This window comes from Anolis sagrei, chromosome 3 (assembly GCF_037176765.1).
Source record: "Anolis sagrei isolate rAnoSag1 chromosome 3, rAnoSag1.mat, whole genome shotgun sequence".
Taxonomy (NCBI): domain Eukaryota; kingdom Metazoa; phylum Chordata; class Lepidosauria; order Squamata; family Dactyloidae; genus Anolis; species Anolis sagrei.
Window position 1 is genome coordinate 217,727,455 of NC_090023.1, and position 18,946 is coordinate 217,746,400.

The 18,946-nt window shown below is 40.9% G+C and overlaps 1 protein-coding gene across 1 annotated transcript in view; it reads right to left on the reverse strand.

The window, feature by feature from the left end:
- Positions 1-18,946, reverse strand: part of RRP12 (ribosomal RNA processing 12 homolog) — a 33,934-nt gene that overhangs the window by 12,945 nt on the left and 2,043 nt on the right. The window contains exons 2-20 of the mRNA XM_060768232.2: positions 18,663-18,904; positions 16,201-16,284; positions 14,566-14,642; positions 12,936-13,041; positions 12,344-12,460; positions 11,399-11,537; positions 9,972-10,099; positions 9,552-9,650; positions 9,373-9,464; positions 7,983-8,094; positions 7,670-7,770; positions 7,450-7,564; positions 6,524-6,666; positions 5,243-5,364; positions 2,702-2,766; positions 2,421-2,583; positions 933-1,087; positions 785-852; positions 321-414 (exon numbers count right to left, since the gene is read on the reverse strand). Of these exons, the coding sequence (XP_060624215.2) occupies positions 321-414; positions 785-852; positions 933-1,087; positions 2,421-2,583; positions 2,702-2,766; positions 5,243-5,364; positions 6,524-6,666; positions 7,450-7,564; positions 7,670-7,770; positions 7,983-8,094; positions 9,373-9,464; positions 9,552-9,650; positions 9,972-10,099; positions 11,399-11,537; positions 12,344-12,460; positions 12,936-13,041; positions 14,566-14,642; positions 16,201-16,284; positions 18,663-18,904 (2,222 nt within the window). The remainder of the gene's footprint in view (positions 1-320; positions 415-784; positions 853-932; positions 1,088-2,420; positions 2,584-2,701; positions 2,767-5,242; positions 5,365-6,523; positions 6,667-7,449; positions 7,565-7,669; positions 7,771-7,982; positions 8,095-9,372; positions 9,465-9,551; positions 9,651-9,971; positions 10,100-11,398; positions 11,538-12,343; positions 12,461-12,935; positions 13,042-14,565; positions 14,643-16,200; positions 16,285-18,662; positions 18,905-18,946) is intronic.

An 18,946-nucleotide genomic window follows, 5' to 3' on the forward strand; every position in this document is an offset into this window, starting at 1 on the left:
AATTTTAATTGCAGTAATTAAGGATTTTTTTTTGTCGTGTCAGGAGCAAGTTGCTTCTGTTGTAAGAGAATTGGCCGCTTGCAAGGACATTGCCCAGGGGACACCTGGATGATTTGATGTTTTTATCATCCTAAGTAATTAAGGATGTACGATGATCTTAAACATCATGGTTAATGTCCTTTCCCCTCCCCTCCACAAACCAATTCAGGGGTATTTATGTGGCATCTCCAATAGAGGCTCCCTGGGAGCAGATCTAGAGACTGTGATGTGCTAGACAGGACATACACACACTCCACCCATAAACCGAAAAAGGAGCTCACCAGCAAGGAAGATTGGATGGTGCCATAGAGAGTATGCAAAGTGGACTCATCAGCATACGGAGCCATAGTTACAACCAGGTCCAACACAGAGAGCCTACAGCATGATAGAAGCAGTTAGCAAGAATGAACAGAAAGCTGGTATTTCATATGCTTCAGCATATGACAAAGCTAATCCTACTATTTTAACATCAAAATCTATCAAATTTAACACTACTGAGTTAGGCACAAGATTGTAAGTGTTTCAGGCAGCTCTCCCACTTCCAACATTATCTAATGGAGATAGAGGAAGAAAGAAAATATAGCCTCTGAGAGGCAGAATTGGACATGTGTCCTGTATCAAGCAGGATCAGGAGTAAAAATGCATGCTTTCATAGAAAACTCTGATTTGTACTGGAAGAAAGACCCTTCCCAGGATCACCTCTTCCACCCTAGGAAGAATGCTGAGCACCAGCTGAGAAATTTACCTAGTAAACTCTGACGAATCAGGACTAGCCAGTTTCTCACTTGCTTTCTCCAGGAATGTATGAACCATCTGTAATAGAGGTAAAAAGAGAGTGATCCACAAGCAGTCAAAACCTCACAGCCTCATGTTGTTCTCAGGCCTTTGCTCACCTGAGACTCAGTGACTGTCAAGTAGGCCCGGATAGTGTCCAGGACAGCACGCCGGTTCACAGGGCTCTCTTTGGCATTGTCCTCTTGGCTATACACATTGAACAGGATGGGAAGGAAGTTCTTTGCAAAACGCCCAACTTCAGCGCGCTCTGCCTCTGCAAATGAAGGTACAGATATACAGGACATGGAAGGAAAATTACTGCTGGTTTGGGCTACTTCCACTTTAAAATACCCTTGGTAAGATTACAATATAAGCCATCTGCTGTCTGGGATAATGTATGACAAATAGCTGATGTGTTGTCAAAGGCTTTAATGGCCAGAATCACTGGGTTGCTGTGCGTTTTCCAGGCTATACGGCCATGTTCTAGAAGCATTCTCTCCTGATGTTTTGCCACATCTATGGCAGGCATCTTCAGAGGTTGTGAAGTCTGTGAGAAACTAGGCAAATGAGGTTTATATAACCACTGACCACAAAGGGAAGCTGATAAAGAAACACAACCTACAAATTATCTACAGACCCACTAAAAAAATCCAACAAATGCTACATTCAGCAAAGACAAGAGGTATCCCCTCACCTCCACAGAAGTCTACCGTATACCATGCAGCTGTGGACAAGTCTACTTCAAACACAGCATTCCACAAACACGAATCAAGGAACATGAAAGGCAATGCAGACTAACTCAACCAGGGAAGTCAGCCATAGCAAAGCACTTGATGTACCAACCTGGCCAAAACATATTATTTGAGAACACAAAAATGCTGGACCACTGCAACAACCATGTCAGACTACACAGAGAAGCCACTGAAATCCACAAGCATGTGGGCAGTTTCAACAGAAAGGAGGAAAACATGAAAATGAACAAAATTTGGCTACCAGTATTTTTTTAAAAAACTCTAAAATAAACAAAGAGCAATAGTAAATAAAGAGCAACACTCAGAAAACAGGGGGATTGCAGACATGAATCAATCAGGGCCAGCAAACATCTCTCAACAAAGGATCCCCAGGCAGTAACCAGCCAGGCTCTGAAGATGCAAGCCCTTTAAATGCTAATCAAGGTGGCCATTCACACTTGCCTCCAGCAAAGGAAAGTTCTTTCTCCCATCCTGGACATTCCACAGATATATAAACCTTACTTGCATAGTTTCTAACAGACCTCACAACCTCTGAGGATACCTGCCACAGATGTGGGCAAAACGTCAGGAGAGAATGCTTCTGGAACATGGCCATACAGCCCAGAGAACTCACAGCAACCCATATGATTAGATGTTATCATTTATATGATTTTGGTAGGGCACTTCACACAGCACAAAACACATCAGAAGAACCAGTGGACAAACTTTATGAATGCGCATGGAACAACTACCCCAACTTGCCCTTCTCTACTCCTGCATTTTCAGCAAAAAGCGGAATGGTCTAGAAGTAGCTCCAGTAACAATGACTTTCCTAGAGTAAAAAGGGCAAGCACCTCTTTGACAGACTGATCTTACCTGTTTGACAACCCTTGTTAATCAGCCTGCGCAGGGCTTGGCATATTATTGGCCGCAGATCGGATCGATCACTGATAGCCATGCCCAGGGTGCGGGCCAATCCTTTGAATGAAGGTACCACATCTGTGGGGCTGCTGCAGAATCCAGGTAAAAGTGTCCACATCTGAAAGAGGGAATGGTGAGCACTGTCTCATATCAAATGATAAGCTCTGAACTCACTAAGCACAGCATGTTCAGGAACGGTAGATACTGGAGGAAGAAGATTAGAGGGAGAGCCTCACCTGCCATTGAAGTGTATCATAGATCTTGGCTTCTAGTTCTCGTTTTTCCTGGGCAAGCTCTGTGGCTGCAGAAAATCAAGAGAGATCTGTGATTGTCATTTTGCACATTAACTGTTAACTAGGAAAGCAAATTGGTATTAATGAATGAATATATGTAATGTTGCGTATGTGTTTTAAGGCACTGAATAATTGCATATGTAATCCGCCTTGAGTGCCCTTCAGGGTAGAGAAAAGGCGGGATATAAATAGGGTAAATAAATAAATAAAGTATTTTATTTCGGTCAATGACCAGCATTAAAACAAACAGGAAAATAGTAATAAAACATACATTTATGCATTAAAATACAACTTTTAAAAGCGAGTCAAGAAACATTGTTAAGACATGGACATTTGGATTCCACATGTGGTGAGAAACTTCACCAGAATTTTTCCTTTAAACCACTATTATGTTACACTAACTGATGACCCAGGTGCTTAGTGCACGTCTCCCCTTATGAACCTGCTAGGACTTTAAGATCGTCCGGGGAGGTCCTGCTCTTCATCCCGCCTGCGTCACAAATACATTTGGCAGGGACGAGAGACAGGGCCTTCTTAATGGTGGCCCCTCAGCTATGGAACGCCCTTCCTAGGGACATTAGATCAGCCCCCTCCCTCTTAATATTCCGGAAAAAAGTCAAGACAAGGCTGTTCAAGCAAGCGTTTGAAAATGCAATGTAAAAAACATAGGAACTTGGAACGACTGGACAAGATGGATAATGTTTTTAATTAGGAGACACAAATGTCTTATGTTTTATTACTTTTGTTTGGTTTTATACTATGTATTAATTTTTTAATACATAGTATAAAACATTTATGATGTTCTTGGGCATTGAATTGTTTATTTATTTATTTTTATTTACTACTCTTATATACCGCAATTCTCAGCCTACTGGCGACTTGTTACCTCTGTAAACCGCCCTGAGTCGCCTGAGGGTTGAGAAGGGTGGTATACAAATATAGTAAGTAAATAAATAAATATGTTTAGCATAATACAACTAGTGGGCCTTCACATTTGTGGGTTTCCTACTTGTGATTTTCATTATTCAGGAGTTTGCATTATCACCCCTGCCTTCCAAAGTAGGAGCTGCCCTGCCCCTGTGAGTCCCCCTAGGGGTGAGAAAAGTGGCATAGAAATACTGTAAATAAATAATAAATAACATTCACATAGTAGTCCTGCCCTTAGAAAATGAGCAATGGGGAAGGGGAGTCATCACTCCCTGTGCCACATATGTCTCCCGAAAATAGCACTGCTGTGTTAACATTTACATGGCTGCCCCATCCTTAGGTGAGCCATTTTAGATCAGAGACCACCAGAGACGCAAGACATGTGTGCAGTTGGTCCCAGTGAGATCCAGGATTGGACAAGCCATTTGAAGTTGATTTAATCAACCGATAAGTAGTTAACCAGTAACTAATTAATGCCTTGGGCATTGGGCACCTCAGAGGCCCTTATACCAGAGACAGAGAGCAAGGAAAACTATAATCTATTATCCTCAGAAACATCCATGTCTGGGAACTTCAGGAAAAATCAGCTACCTTTCAAATTTTAAATATGGGCTTTGTGTGGGGAAATCAAGTTAGTGCCTGGGAGGAGGTAGACCCAATAAATGGTTACTATTTCCTCAAAGCAACAGCATGGACATTGACGCTGTGGGGTTCCTTGATCAAACAGGAAGGCAATCCACCATCTCCCAAGCTGACAGAAAGTTAGGGCATGTTAATGTGAAAGAGACATTTAAAGTAGCTTGGGTGGTATCATCCAAAGCAAACACATGTGGCATGCTCAGCTCTCGAAGACAGGGCTGCCCTATCAATATTGACATGGTTTTCCCATCCTTAGGAGGAGATCAGGGAGGAGTCACCACAGCCCATGCCGCGCATGCCTCCTAAGCAGCGAAAGTGAAGAGCCAACTGTATATTAATTTCCAAGAGGAAATAGTCATAGGTAAAGGTAAAGGTTTTCCCCTGACATTAAGTACAGTCGTGTCCGACTCTGGGTGGTGGTGCTCATCTCCATTCTAATCCATTCTAATCCGAAGAGCTGGCGTTGTCCATAGACACCTCCAAGGTCATGTGGCCAGCATGACTGCATGGAGCGCCGTTACCTCCCCGCTATTGATCTACCCACATTTGCATGTTTTTGAACTGCTAGGTTGGCAGAATGAGGCTGACAGCGAAAGCTCACACTACTCCCTGGATTCGAACCTGCGACCTTTCGGTCAACAAGTTTAGCAGATCAGCGGTTTAACCAACTGTGCTACCGGGGGCTTCACGAATACTCATATAATACTCATATAATCCCAATATGGTATCTAGTGGAATAAGTAATTAACTTGAAGGGGTAGATTTTATTCCTAGAACACAGTGTTGCATTTCCCCCCCTAAAATATTCATGGGGTGGAATCAACCACATTTATACCACAAGAAAATTGCTCTTTTCAGGTCCAAAACCTGAGTTTGCTCCTATATTTTGTGGGTGTGCCCTACCACACTCTTCATTACCTCTAGTTTTCAGGGTAGCAGTCAATGGTAAGAAGTAACTAGAGAAGAAAGCAAGGGGTGCATCTCGAATGTGATCTCTGAGCACAGGAAGGAGCCAACTACAAGGGAAATCCAGAGTCTCTCTAGTGGGATGGGAGGGGGAAAAAAAAACAGAAAAGAATACACAGTTAAGAGGAGTCTGAAAATATTGCAGGGATATGTTGGATTCTGGGGCCAATTAGATTTTCCAGAGCTTTCGGACACAATAGTGCTTTAAGAATGTGAATGTGAATCCTCCAAACAATCGGTATTTTCACCAAGTTCAGTTCTCTAAACAGAGACTCACAAACATGGAATGACATGCTGAATATAGAGCATATTAAGAAAGTGCAAAGTTCCATATGAAAACTTGGAACAGCTGGCTAATCACATCTCACCCTGATTTAAGTTTATCTCAGGCCCCTTCTACATTGCCAATTAATCCAAATTATCAAATCAGATAATCCACATTATCTGTATTGAACTGGATTATGAGTCTACACTGTCATATAATCCAGTTCAAATCAGATAATCTGTGTTTTATATGGCAGTGTAGAAGGGGCCTCATTTCACACAAAGATGTATTCCTTTTGGCTGAATGCTGCTCATCAAACCATATAATCCTTCCTTCAGAGAAGCAGCAGGGTCTTCCCTACCATATCATACCAACCATCTGAGGCACTCCAAGTGACCCAGATCTTCTGAGTAGCTACTAGGTAAATTCTATATTATACATTTCAGTCATGATTAATTGTCTTAAACTGAGCCTGACAAACTTTCATGTCTTTGTGAATTTATTACAATAGAAGGGCCCCATTCTGCTCTAGACCTCTAAGACACCTTCTACACTGCCATATAACTCAGGTTATCAAACCAAAGAATCAACATTACCTGCTTTTTATTGGATTATACGAGTCTACACTACCCTATAATCCAGTTCAAATAAAAATAATCTGGATTTTATATGGCAGTGTAGAAAGGGCCTATATCTTAGAATATCGAGGCAGAAAATCCCACATTATATGAGTGTGGACTTAGATAACCCAGTTCAAAGCAGATATTGTGGGATTTTCTGACTTGATATTCTGGGATATAGCGCTGTGTGGAAGGGGCCTGAGTTTCCATGTATTGAAATTCTCTTTGAGTGCTTAAATTAACTGATCTAAACCAGCAAGAATCAGATGGAAAAAATACAAGGGTAAGAACATCGTATACTTCACATGCTGCTGCTTCCAAACTCAGAAAGGCAAAGATGATACTCACTCTGTGCCATCAATATCCAGGGGCACAACCTGTAGAACTACTTGAGGACCCATAGTGGCCACTGCAGCCCCCATAGCCTGGTCAAGCAGCACAGTGTGAGGAAAGTGTGGGGAGCTACGGAGATCAGCAAGCGACTGTAGGCACTGCAGCAAAGGAAGGAAAACACATCACATAGTGAGAAGTATTACCAATGATGTCTATGCTCCAATGTAATCTTTCCCATGCACTCATTTCCAGCATTAAGACCCACAATTAAGCCTCCTTGACCCTACTACATGACCCAGATATCATAAGAGTTGGAAGAGACCTCGTGGGCCATCCAGTCTAACCCCCTGCCAAGAAGCAGGACAATCGCGTTCAAATCACCCACAACAGATGGCCATCCAGCCTCTGTTTAAAAGCTTCCAAAGGAGCTTCCACCACACTCTAGAGCAGAGAGTTCCACTGCTGAACAACTCTCATAGTCAGGAAGTTCTTCCTCATGTTCAGGTGGAATCTCCTTTCCTGTAGTTTGAAGCTATTTCTCCGCGTCTTAGTCTCCAACAGCAGAAAACAAGCTTGCTCCCTCTTCCCTATGACTTTCTCTCACATATTTATACATGGCTATCATGTCTCCTCTCAATCTTCTCTTCTGCAGGCTAAACATACCCAGCTCTTTAAGCCACTCCTCATAGGGCTAGTTCTCCTGACCCTTGATCATTTTAGTTGCCCTCTTCTGGACACATTCCAGCTTGTCAATATTTCTCTTCAATTCTGGTGCCCAGAATTGGACACAGTATTTAAGGTGTGGTCTAACCAAGGCAATCAATAATGTCAGCAACATGCAATACAAGACCCCGAAGTCCAAGTAGTCCCTTTCCTGGGATGAAGGATAAGAATATCTGTGAAACAGGCTTGGATCATGACAGCAGCTCCTTTTTTTTTACCTTACACATCATGGGATGACACTGTTGCCCACAAGTCTCAAAGAAAGTCCTCAGAACCTGCAATACAGAGGCCCAGGATGCATGGAACCGATATGTTAGGCCCTCTTCCACTGCTCTAGAAGAAGAAAAGCAAGTTACTAATGACTTCTAATAAAACCTGAAAGCTGCAAGATAAGACAAGCTTTTCATCTTCCTCAAAGCAACTGGTTGCTTCTTTTACCTGAACATTTTGCATACATGGGCAGCAGATCCAGATGGAGTGGCAGACAAAACTTTTCCTAGTTCAGTTATGTGTGGAGCCAGACACTCAGTGAGCAAGACCTGCAGAATGCAAGCACGTAAATGTATGGTGTTAGAATTAGCATCATTCTATAAGACAAGAGCATATAGGCCTGTTACAACCATACAGGATGAACATCAGAGCACACACACATCCCATACTGAAATGCCTCGTCATTCTTCAGTTCATCAAAAGCTGTCAAATATCAGAAAAAAACAGCTCTTGCTAGCCAGGAATTAAAATAGCACCATACCTTGAGAGTCTGTGCTGCAGCAGACACCACCTGGGTGTGAGGGGAAAGGAAGCAGTTCATGGATGTACTGAATAGGCGGGGAAGGTGAGCCCAGCACAGCTCCCATTGCTGCCTACAACGGAGAGAGATATTACTATGGAGTACAGGCAGTCCCCGAATTACAAACATCCGACTAACAAATTACTCATAGTTAAGAATGAGGGTGAGGTAACAGGAAGAGAAATATACCCCTAGGAAGGTAAATTCACTCCTGAAAGAGTTATCATGGGTTAAAGGTGTCTCCACTGAAGCTCTATCACCAATCCCTGTTTCCACAAGCCAAATTTTTCAAAATTCAATTATCACAGGGACAGGGAGTGAGATGAAATTTTCTGAACAGGGGCACAGAGAGCAAAACAAATGTCTCAGGAGTGTTAACACTTTCATTTGCTATCCAGATAGATAGATAGGTGTGCTGGAAATAGCAACTTTCCAAGCCTTCACTATTTGTTTGTTTATGAATACATTTGCTAACCTGTATTCTATGTTGTTTTGCCAGTTTGACTGACCTATTTTGTGTGGGAGGGGCTACAGACATGTGATTGTACTGAGCATGTTCAGACTCAAGACCCCATTTTGTTATCAGTATGCTTTTGGACTTCAATGGAAGCAGGTGTCATTTGGACTTATGCAGGAACAGCTTACTATATGTTTGCTTTGAGAAGCAGTGAGTACAATTATACACTTTGGACTATGGACTACTGATTAAGAATGATGCCCTGTGTTCTCAACACAGAGAAACTACATCCTATTTATAACTGAACTTCAATAAGAAATGTGACTGAATGGTGAATTAATACAATCTGTTCGTGAGTAAAGAAAGTATGTTATTTTCTAAAGAAGATTTCTTTTGTCTCTGAGTGCATATTTTAAACTAAAACGTTTAAAGGGAGAGTATATGTTTTGGGCAACTGCAATTGCAACTTGTACTTTAAAAAAAACAATTTTAGAATTCTGCTAGCCATGTATATTTTTGTGTAGTGGCATGTCTTTTTCCCTGGCAATTCAAAAACATGGTTCTTCAGTTTAACAACTGAGTTACCCGTGTGCCATTACATGAATGCTTGTGAACATCACTTGTTCAAAGGGTTGACTTCTAACAAGGACATACCTTTCCTTGAATAGTGATTTTCAAAAGGTGGTCCCCAAACAGATTTGACATCATTATTCCTTTTCAAAAAGGTTATGAATGCCTTTTTTAAATGGACTTACACTTTTGAAAAGTACCTGTTCTGACTTACATACAAATTCAACTTAAGAACAAACCTACAGAACCTGTATTGTTCATAACTTGGGGATGGCCTGTATTTGCAGAGCAGACCTCCTGCCCCCATCCCACTCCCATCCTTACTTTGCCAGATTGACGTGAGCACGCTCCATGACAGCCAGCCAGGCCAACAGAGGTTGGAGGTCACTCTCATTGGGAACATAGTCATATAGGGCCTGACAGAGGAGAAAAGCGGGTATTACTGGAGCATCAACAGATGACTCTGTCACACACTCACCCCATTTGGCTCATAAGGCACTCACCGTGATGATCTGGGCATTAAGCTCAGCTGGCAGGCAGAATGAAGGAGGCTGGGTTACAAAGAGGCTGTGAAAGGCTTTCATTGCACATGCTGTCACTAGCTGGAGGGGAGAAAGATATGTAAATGTTAGATATTTTTACCCATGTGTATTTCTTCCACCCCAATCCAAGTGGTCAAATATTGTGACACGATGCTCTATCTCAAATGTTGTAACCCCACAAAAAGGTAGAATTTGGGTATGTAACTAATCTAAGACCAACCACCTCCTTGAGTCCACACTGAGTCCACACTGACATATAATCCAGTTCAATGTGGATTTTATATAGCTGTGTGGAAGAGTTCTAAGTCCTCCAAATCCAAGGTGCTCTCAAAACAAAACCAAGTGTCACAGAGCACCATTAACAGGGACAGGGAAACTCACCACATGGCTGAGAGTCATAACTCGTAGCAGAGTCTCACAGCAAGATTTGACAGACTGGGCAGGCAAGCAAGGCAGCAAATCACGCAGCAAAGTTAGCACATGTAAAGTGGTTGTCGCCTCTTTGGCACCTGAGGAACCAGACAAATTCAGTGCTTCTAACTTTCCAGCGCAGGCTATTATGTTTTTCTCTAAGGCCTCCAGCATGTCTCTACGGTCAATGTTTGCTGGAAGTCGACCAGAGTAGCATTGGAGGATCTAGAGAGAACATTTTAACCAACTCTGCAAAAATCACGCCTACAAATGTGGAAAGTCAACTGTACAATGATAAGAAATACAATGAGATTCACATATAAACATTCATAAAAGATGATAACATCATAAAATGTTTGGAAAGGGAATAACGTTAGAAAAATGTTATTCAAAAAATGAGTAAATGGGTAAATTTTGTCCAATATCATAAATATACATTTTGCCGTCAAGTGCCTTCAAGTTATTTCCAACTTACGGCAATGCTAAGGCAAACCTATCATGGGGTTTTTTTCTTTGGCCAGAAATGTGTTTGATGTTATATTATGTTTATCTATGTTTTGATTTGTTACTCTTTGGGCAGTCTTATATAGTTTTAGGTTGTCTTATTGTATTTGATTTATTTAATACTTGCTTGTTTTGGCATTGAATGTTTGCCAATTTGTTACATTGCTGGAATTTGCCCTGGGGAGATAGGGCAGGTTATAAATAAATATTGTTGTTGTTCAAAGAATTGTTGACTTCCTCTGAGCTGAAGTGTGACTTCTTCAAGGAGGGATTGGAAATTCATAATGGATTATTGTATTAATTTGGGGAAATACTATTTTAGAGGAGTAAATCAACTGGGTTGCTTTCTGAGAAACAAGTGCTCATTTCAACTGATAACTGGATTCAAAGAAATGATGTTGTATTTGGGTGCTCTGATCAAATCTGTTTTGTACGCAAATCCTTATGCAAATTAGTGACCTCTGAGGTTCACCTTTTGTGACCAGTCCTGCCATCACAGAAGACAATTAATGACAGTGTCTATGGCAGTTTCTCAAATGTCCAGATGAGCTCATACTACACCAAAAGTTGAGAACTTCTGACTAAACACAACACAATGTAGTATACCTTATTCACTAAAATTATTTGCAATCCAGGTCATTTATCAAATTCCTCAGTGGAACAATTCAGTAAAATACTCAGCTAAGAAATAAGACTAATAATATTAAAGGCATAGATTCAATTGTCTCAGGGACCTTTTCCAACCCTATAAATTGTGTGACCTTTCTACAAAACTAGTAATAAGCCTTTTATTCAAGTGCTTAAATTTCTGAAATGGCAAATTGATTTGGACATCTACAGTAATCTCCATAATCCAGCAATGTCTCAATGCATTAAATTAACATCCCTAGTACCTCCAGCTTTCTCGATCTCTTGCACACAGAATTTGGCTGTAGAACATGCAGCTGGGTGATGCAAGGGAGCCCCATCTCCAAACAGGAATTCACTGCCTCGAACAATGGAGCAAACACCATGCTGAGCAGCTTTGCGAACCTGGAACATGGAGGAGGAATATGGAATTAGGACTACATGTCCAATTCTAGATGGTTCCATACTGTGGAGAACATATTTTATGACTAGCCACATTCTACATAGAAGAGGCAGAATACAGACTTAAATATGTTCTTGCATTAATATTGGGGTGCATTATTGTGGGCTTGATACAGACTCAGGGTGCATCCACACTTCAAAATTAATGAAGTTTGACACCACTTTAACTGCCAAACCCAATGGTAAGGAATCATGGGAGTTTTTGGTTTGGGTTTTTTTTTTTAATCTTTAGCCTTCCCTGTCCAGAAGTGCTGGTGCCTCACGAAACTACAACTTACACAATTCCATTATATGAGCCATCTTAGTTAAAGTGGTGTCAAAATGCATTAATTCTACAGTATAGATACACCCTCAGTCCTGTTTGGAGCAAACCCACAGAAATCAATGAGGCTTCCCTCATTAATGTTTATTTATTTATTTACTTCATTTATACCCTGCATTTCTCGACCCTGGAGGGGGTTCAAGGCAGCTTACAAATCCAGCAAAAATTCAGTGCCCCATAGGTAAACAATAAAATACATCTCATCAAAATATAAAACAATTTAAACATATAGCAATTAAAGTACATATCAATCACGCAAACAGATTAAAACCATATAAAATGTCAAGTCATAAAAGTCATGCTGATTTTAATGAGTCTACTCTAAGGATGAATAAGTCCCAATGCAAACTATTATACATGGATAATTTAACTGAATCATATAGGTGGAGAAGATGGTTGGGTACAATCAGTACAGCTAGAGACTCACCTTGGGTTTGACATGAACAGTAAAGCTGAGAAGACCATGGAAAACCTGCATAGTCACAGGGTAGTTCCAAGCTACTAGATTCTGCCTCCGCAGCAATGTAGCTAGACAGGAGATCACCTAAAGGGAACGAAACGAAATAAAGATAGTTGTGGTGTTCTCAAAACTAGTGGTCTTCCAACATATCCACATTCTTGCTAGTTAGACCGGAGAACCTTTAAGCTCAAACATCAAACGCACCTGGCAGGACTGAATATCAACATTATCACATTTAAGTCCAAGTAGAGGACTACTTTGTTCAAGCTGTCCTCCATCAATGCTGCTCATGGATGAGACAGCTCAAATAGTTGTAGTAATGGATCTCTAATTAACAGGCCCTTCTCCTTGGCATGCACATCACACTACAAAAAGATTGCATTGATCACAATAGTTTCCCCAACTGAGTATCTATGTAAGAGATGGGGAACAATGGTAGTCTATGCTGGCTAAGGCTGATGGGGACTGAATGCCAATCAAATATGGATGTCCACACTTTCTCCAGTCATGATCTAAATGCATCTGTTGTTCCCATCAGTCTCCTCCTTGGAACACTTACCCAGCGCAGGGCCGAAGTGGAATCTCCATGTGTTTGTGAACCCAGAATCCCCATAAAAGCTTTGGAGGTGTCGGAGAACTTCTTGATCAATACAGGGCCTGGCACCCTATTGAGGGATATAAAAATGGTAGTATGAAGCAGAAGTGATTACAAGAATTCCACTAGCCTTATCACTTCCAATGAAAAAGGCAGTGAAATCTTTGGCCCATCCTCTGTTCGGATATCAGCCAGCATGCCAATGCCTAAAATCCAGAAACAACTTCCTAAGATCTACAGAGATACTCACAGGAACACCTCAGCAAGCCAGAGTCCAAAAGTGGCAGGCTAAAACCCAGCACCTCAATCAGTGGCTGAGACTGAATGAGAAACTCCCTCGTGGGCACACAGAAGAGTGGACGACTTGGAAGGTGCTGAACAGGCTGCACTCTAGCACCACAAATTGCAAAGCTAATCTTAAGAAATGGGGCTACAAAGTGGAGTCCACGGAATGTGAGTGTGGAGAAGAGCAAGCCACAGACCACCTACTATAATGCAACTGAGCCTTGCCACATGCACAATGGAGGACCTTCTAACAGCAACACTAACTCCAAGTGTCCAGCTTCTGGTCAAAGAACATTTAGCATAATTCCAAGTTTTTTTAACGTTGTGTTTTTAAATGCATTTTAACTGTACTCTCAACTTGCTTCTGACACGATAAATAAATAAATAACTTCCAAGAATTTTTGAACTTTCATTCTCTCTATCCTTAGATTATGTACTCTGTTTCAAGGGACAAAAATGAATGCCACAGAGAATACTATGGAAATGTATTTCACTAGTACACCAAGACATGGTATTTGAAACATCCCCTCTGCCCACCAACAACGAGTTACTGATAAAGTCAAGAACGTAACTAGAATCATAATAGGAGCCAGCATTTTTCCTGTAATTTTTTTTAAAAATTGTGTATGAATAACAAACAAAAATCAAGTACAAATAGAGTAACTAACAGAAACTGTACAATCACAGCATCTCATCAAACCCATACCCTCCTTCCCCACACCCGTGAACCTACCACCTATGACTTCCAACATTACACAATGTGAATCTTATATCTATTTAAACCTACACTTATATCTGTTTTAATAAATTCCCCTTGCAACTACTTTAAAGTCTACATTTGTCTTCCTTTCCAAATATCCAAATGCCAGCCTCTGATTGTTGGATAATTCTTCATTATTTTTCCCCAAATACAATTTGTTAGTTTGGACATTTGAATATATTCTAATAGTTTTCTCTCCAGTCCTTTAAAAGTAATTCTTATTCCCCTTTCCATGATTTCGCTATTATTAATCTCGCAGCAACAGAACTTTATTGCCATATTTCTTCACCTCCTTTGCAAATTCTCTCTCTGAATAATCCTAAAATACACATTACTGGGTTTTTATTTTTGGGAAAAGGCAGTTAAAGAAACAAACTAAATGATTACTTAAAAGGTTAAGGAAAACCAAGAAGGCTAGATAAATCCTCCTTCCAAGAAGGGATCAGGTCCTGAAAACAGCACAAGTAAAACTGTAAAAGTTTGCACCACTGTTTTAAGTGCTCTTTGAAGCCAACTTGACCAACCACATTCTCCTTACTGAGAGCTTACCGTTTCAGTACCAAATTCAGAAGATAAGCAACAGCAGCCAGAGACTCTGGTGATTCCACAGCTTCCAGAGTAGTCATCTGAGAAGACAGAGTGATGGACAAATCAGTTTGGTTGCCTGGAAATTCATTCTGGCCTGAAGGATAATCTACCTCCACAGCAGCCTGCCCAATGACTGAAGTCTGTGATGTCATGGGTTAGTTCATTAAAATGTTGCTTTGTTTATTGCAGAATTCCTCAGGAGAGAGCATTCCACATACAACATACCATCCTCGGAAAGGTTTTTTTTTCCTGAGTGCCACTTAGTGTTCTTAAATGGGGTGCATATGAGTCTTGTATAAAAGCTTCTCAGTATATTGTAGAATTTTCAGCATATACCCCATTACTGCCTACACTAATTGTGGGGTTTTTTAACCTTTTATGTGAGAGTTAGTTAAAACCGCCATGACGGAATGTGCCGGAAACCCTTCCACTATATATATACTCACAGAGATGTTTTGCCAATGAGGATGCACCCAAAGACAGACAAAAAGCATAAATGGCAGTATATGTGTCGATAGGTGGAGGAACAGGTTTACATAATATCTTATACTCAGACGACACCTATACTCTTAAAAGTCCAGTGTTACACCTCTGAGATAGCACAGCACAGTTCCCTTCCATGGGGTCTAATAAAAAACAAACTATTCATAAGATAACTCCCCCATTCACGGCAGTGTATAAGACATCCACAGAATATGGTGCAACTCAGCACCTGTTCGCAGTACGCCTTCACCAATGTACAAAGCTAAGCTAAGGAGCTCAGGATTCTTGGGTCTTTTTTGCTGGCCCCAGGCCACATATACTAACAACACAAAAAGGGGACGTCTGGGGAAAACACAGTTTGCTAAAAAAGACTAACTCCATATCGGTCAGGGTTTATGGCATATGTAAACTCAAAAAAAGATAAGACCTTCTATCAGGAAACACATTATAGACAGTTATTACTAAGAGTTGCATGAGACATTTGATCTGTCAGCATAGCTGTAATGAGAGCAATCAAGTGCATCCTATTTGTAGCTGCAAGATCATGCTTCTGTTTCAAATATATGAAGTAAATGACAATGTTACTTTAGGGAGGAGATGAAGATTGTTAACAGTTGATATAAACTGATAGTATTGCTGGGTGGGTTACATGCAAACACCATGACATGAATACCAGGCCTGGTTTTCCCCCTTTTCTTTTTGCTATTTCTCCAAACGTGCCTTTTGTAGCATTGTGCATGATGACGAAATCTGAAGATTATGGTCAAGGTACAAGGCACTGTAGTGTAATTATCTGCCCATACCGTTCTGAAGCCTCTTTGCCATTCTGTTAACTGTCAAGCCCCATAAGGGGCCAATTATGGGCAGAAAGCAATTCAGAGTAGGAGGACATAAAAGAGGGCACATTCCCATTCTTTCCCTTCCCTTAGGAACAAAGACCAGCTGCTCCATTTTCCTGTGAAAAGCCTTCACACTCCCTGAGTTGAACTTATACCACCAATCCATATTTGGGAGGTTGCTGGTATATATTATAACAATATTTAAACATACCCAAGCATATATTACATGCATTTACTCTGTACACCTTCCCACCCTCTTTCCCTTGATAGTTACCAGTGCACCAAAATATTCCGTCTCACTCTCTGCACCACCCTGTGCCCTGATGACCTCGGTGACAGCAGCCAAAACTGCACAGATCTGTAAAGAATCCAACAGTTAGTGTTAGAAGCTCATTCCATCATTACATACACCATTATTTCTTGCCTCTCCCAAAAAATGTTTTCACCATTTCATCTCCTGGGAAAGAGGCACTTGGAGGGAGTTAGCAAAGACCTTTTAAAAAACCCAATCCCCTGATTTCCCCTTGCTTATTTTCTTTTCTTTCCAACATAGCATTGTATTTCACACAGCTTTCTATTGAAAATGAAGAATGGCAGGTTCACGGTGATTCTGGAAGCTAACACATATGAACAATATTGCCCAACATGTCAGATAAGATGTCATTATAACCAGCAAAGACGCATCAATAATCTGTCCATTTATAGTTATAGTCGTTGACTATAGGACTCATACTGGAAGATGTAGAAATTCCTAGAGAGATATTATTTATGGGTAAATAAATTGCAATTACTTGATTTACTTTTTACAGTCACAAAGGTCCTGTGCCCTTAACCCCAGCAAATGTGGAAGGCTGTCCGAATATGGCAGCCATGTCATTTAAATGTTGCCAGTTCATCAGCTTCCATCACAGCCCTTTCAGTTCACTGATGGGCTCCACGTTTTCTCTCCTTTCTGAAATTTTGTTCATCAGCTCAACTCTCTATTTTCCTCTCTCACCAATCCCTGTCTCACAGCCATATTGCTTCTTCCCAAGTCTCCCTCCAATTGAATGCAACCAAGTTTCATCCTCTTACTTCCCCTCAATATTCTATGCTCTTCCTTCACTGGCTTCTATTGTACAGACTCATAAATTTAACAACTACATTGTTCTCCCCACTTTCTCAGTACTTGACCTTACAGGCTCCATTCTTCAAGAAACATGGCTAATTTTAAAACAAAGGATAGAAATATTTTAAATATTTTAATAAATACAACAAATGCAATTACACAAATTTGGTATGAAACAGGAGGGTCAATCCCCCTCCCACCTGGTATGTGACATGATTACCTATTTATATTTGGGAGGGAGACGACTTCTGATGGCACTAGAGGTGAATTCATAACCCTCAGCATAATAAAATAATAAAACTTTATTTATATACAGCTCTATCTCCCGGGGGGGGGGGGGGGGACAGGACTCAGGGCGGTTTCCAAGCAACAACATCAAAACATAGAGTCACAACATGGACAAAAAATAACAGTTACAGCAACGTAAGCGTGGAATTACCCAACAACACATAAACATTAAAAGGAAAAATCCTGCCTGCTCTTCATGTCTATTTGTTAGGGCATAGAAAAGGAATGGATCAGAACAATGAAAAGGCTGGGTCAAGACTGATACAAATTTAAATAAGATGAGACCTGCATTTGGGTACAGTACTGTTATAGGTAAACGACAAAAGCGGGGACGGTCTATTTCTAGGGGCCTGTTAGGAGAACGACCAGGATAATATATAGGAGGCTAGGTCGTGTCCACGCAGTGTCTAGGCTGAGCTAGCACTGGTCACTCTTGAAGATTTGTTGAAACCACCAAGTCTTCAAACTCTTACAAAAAGAGGGAAGGGATGGGGCCTGTCTTATTTCCCTTGGAAGGGCGTTCCAGAGACAGGGGGCCACCACTGAGAAGCCCCTCTCTCTCATCCCCACCAACCGTGCTTGTGACAGAGGTGGGAGCGAGAGGAGGGCCTCCCCAGAGGATCTTAGAGTTTGTGCCAATTCATAGATGGAGATGCGATCGCGAAGCACCTGGCATAGGCTGCACCACATTCCAAAATGCATCACATTTGCCCCTAATATCATGATTGTGACACCAAATGACACAGATTTCAGCCATGAATGAGAAGAACCAGAGTGTACACTATTAAATCTAATAAATATGAACTAAATGTATTATTCAGATGTTTTATGTTCATGTTTATGTTAGTTATAATTTTTGACAGACTATGTTTTATTTAAGTTATAGTTTTTACATTTAAGATGTTATTCTGGGTTATTTGTACTTATTGTCATATTTGTACTTATTATCACTGAGTCACTAAATGTATGCCTTTTTGTTTGTTGGAATCCACCTGAGTCCCCCTCAGGGGAGATAGAGCAGAATATAAACAAATTAATTTTATTATTATTATTATTATTATTATTATTATTATTATTATTTACAGCTAATTGAACCATTCAATAACACAGATTACCCACGGCTGATCTAATGATGGTTACAAGATACACTTTTGTTTGAGGGTTGCTATTTAAATAAGCTTCTGTTACACTTTCAGGTGATGTTTACTCTCTCATTTTTTCCTAATATCTTTTCTAGCCCCTTTCTTCTTTGCTTCTGTTTCTTTTATTCCTTCTCCTCCAGCTGCCTCCTTCTCCCCCAATATTCTAAGCCACACACTATGGTCTCACTATTCACATACCTCCTTGTGAGCGGCGGAGTTGGATTCCCATAGGCGCTGCACTTTGCTGAAAGTGAGGTTAGTGCAGTCAGTCAGACCACTCAGGAAAGTGGCTGAAGATTTGTGGGTCTGAGCTGTTTCGGCATTTTCATCCTCCTCCATAAGCGACTGAGCTGCCTTGCCATCCCGTGAAGTAGTCAGAGGCCTTAATGACTGTAGCTCATTGTGCAGTTTCAGAGCATCAACAGTCAGGTTGCTGTTTTCTGTAGGAAAAAGACAAGCAGCCAGTCACTTCTGGAGAAGTC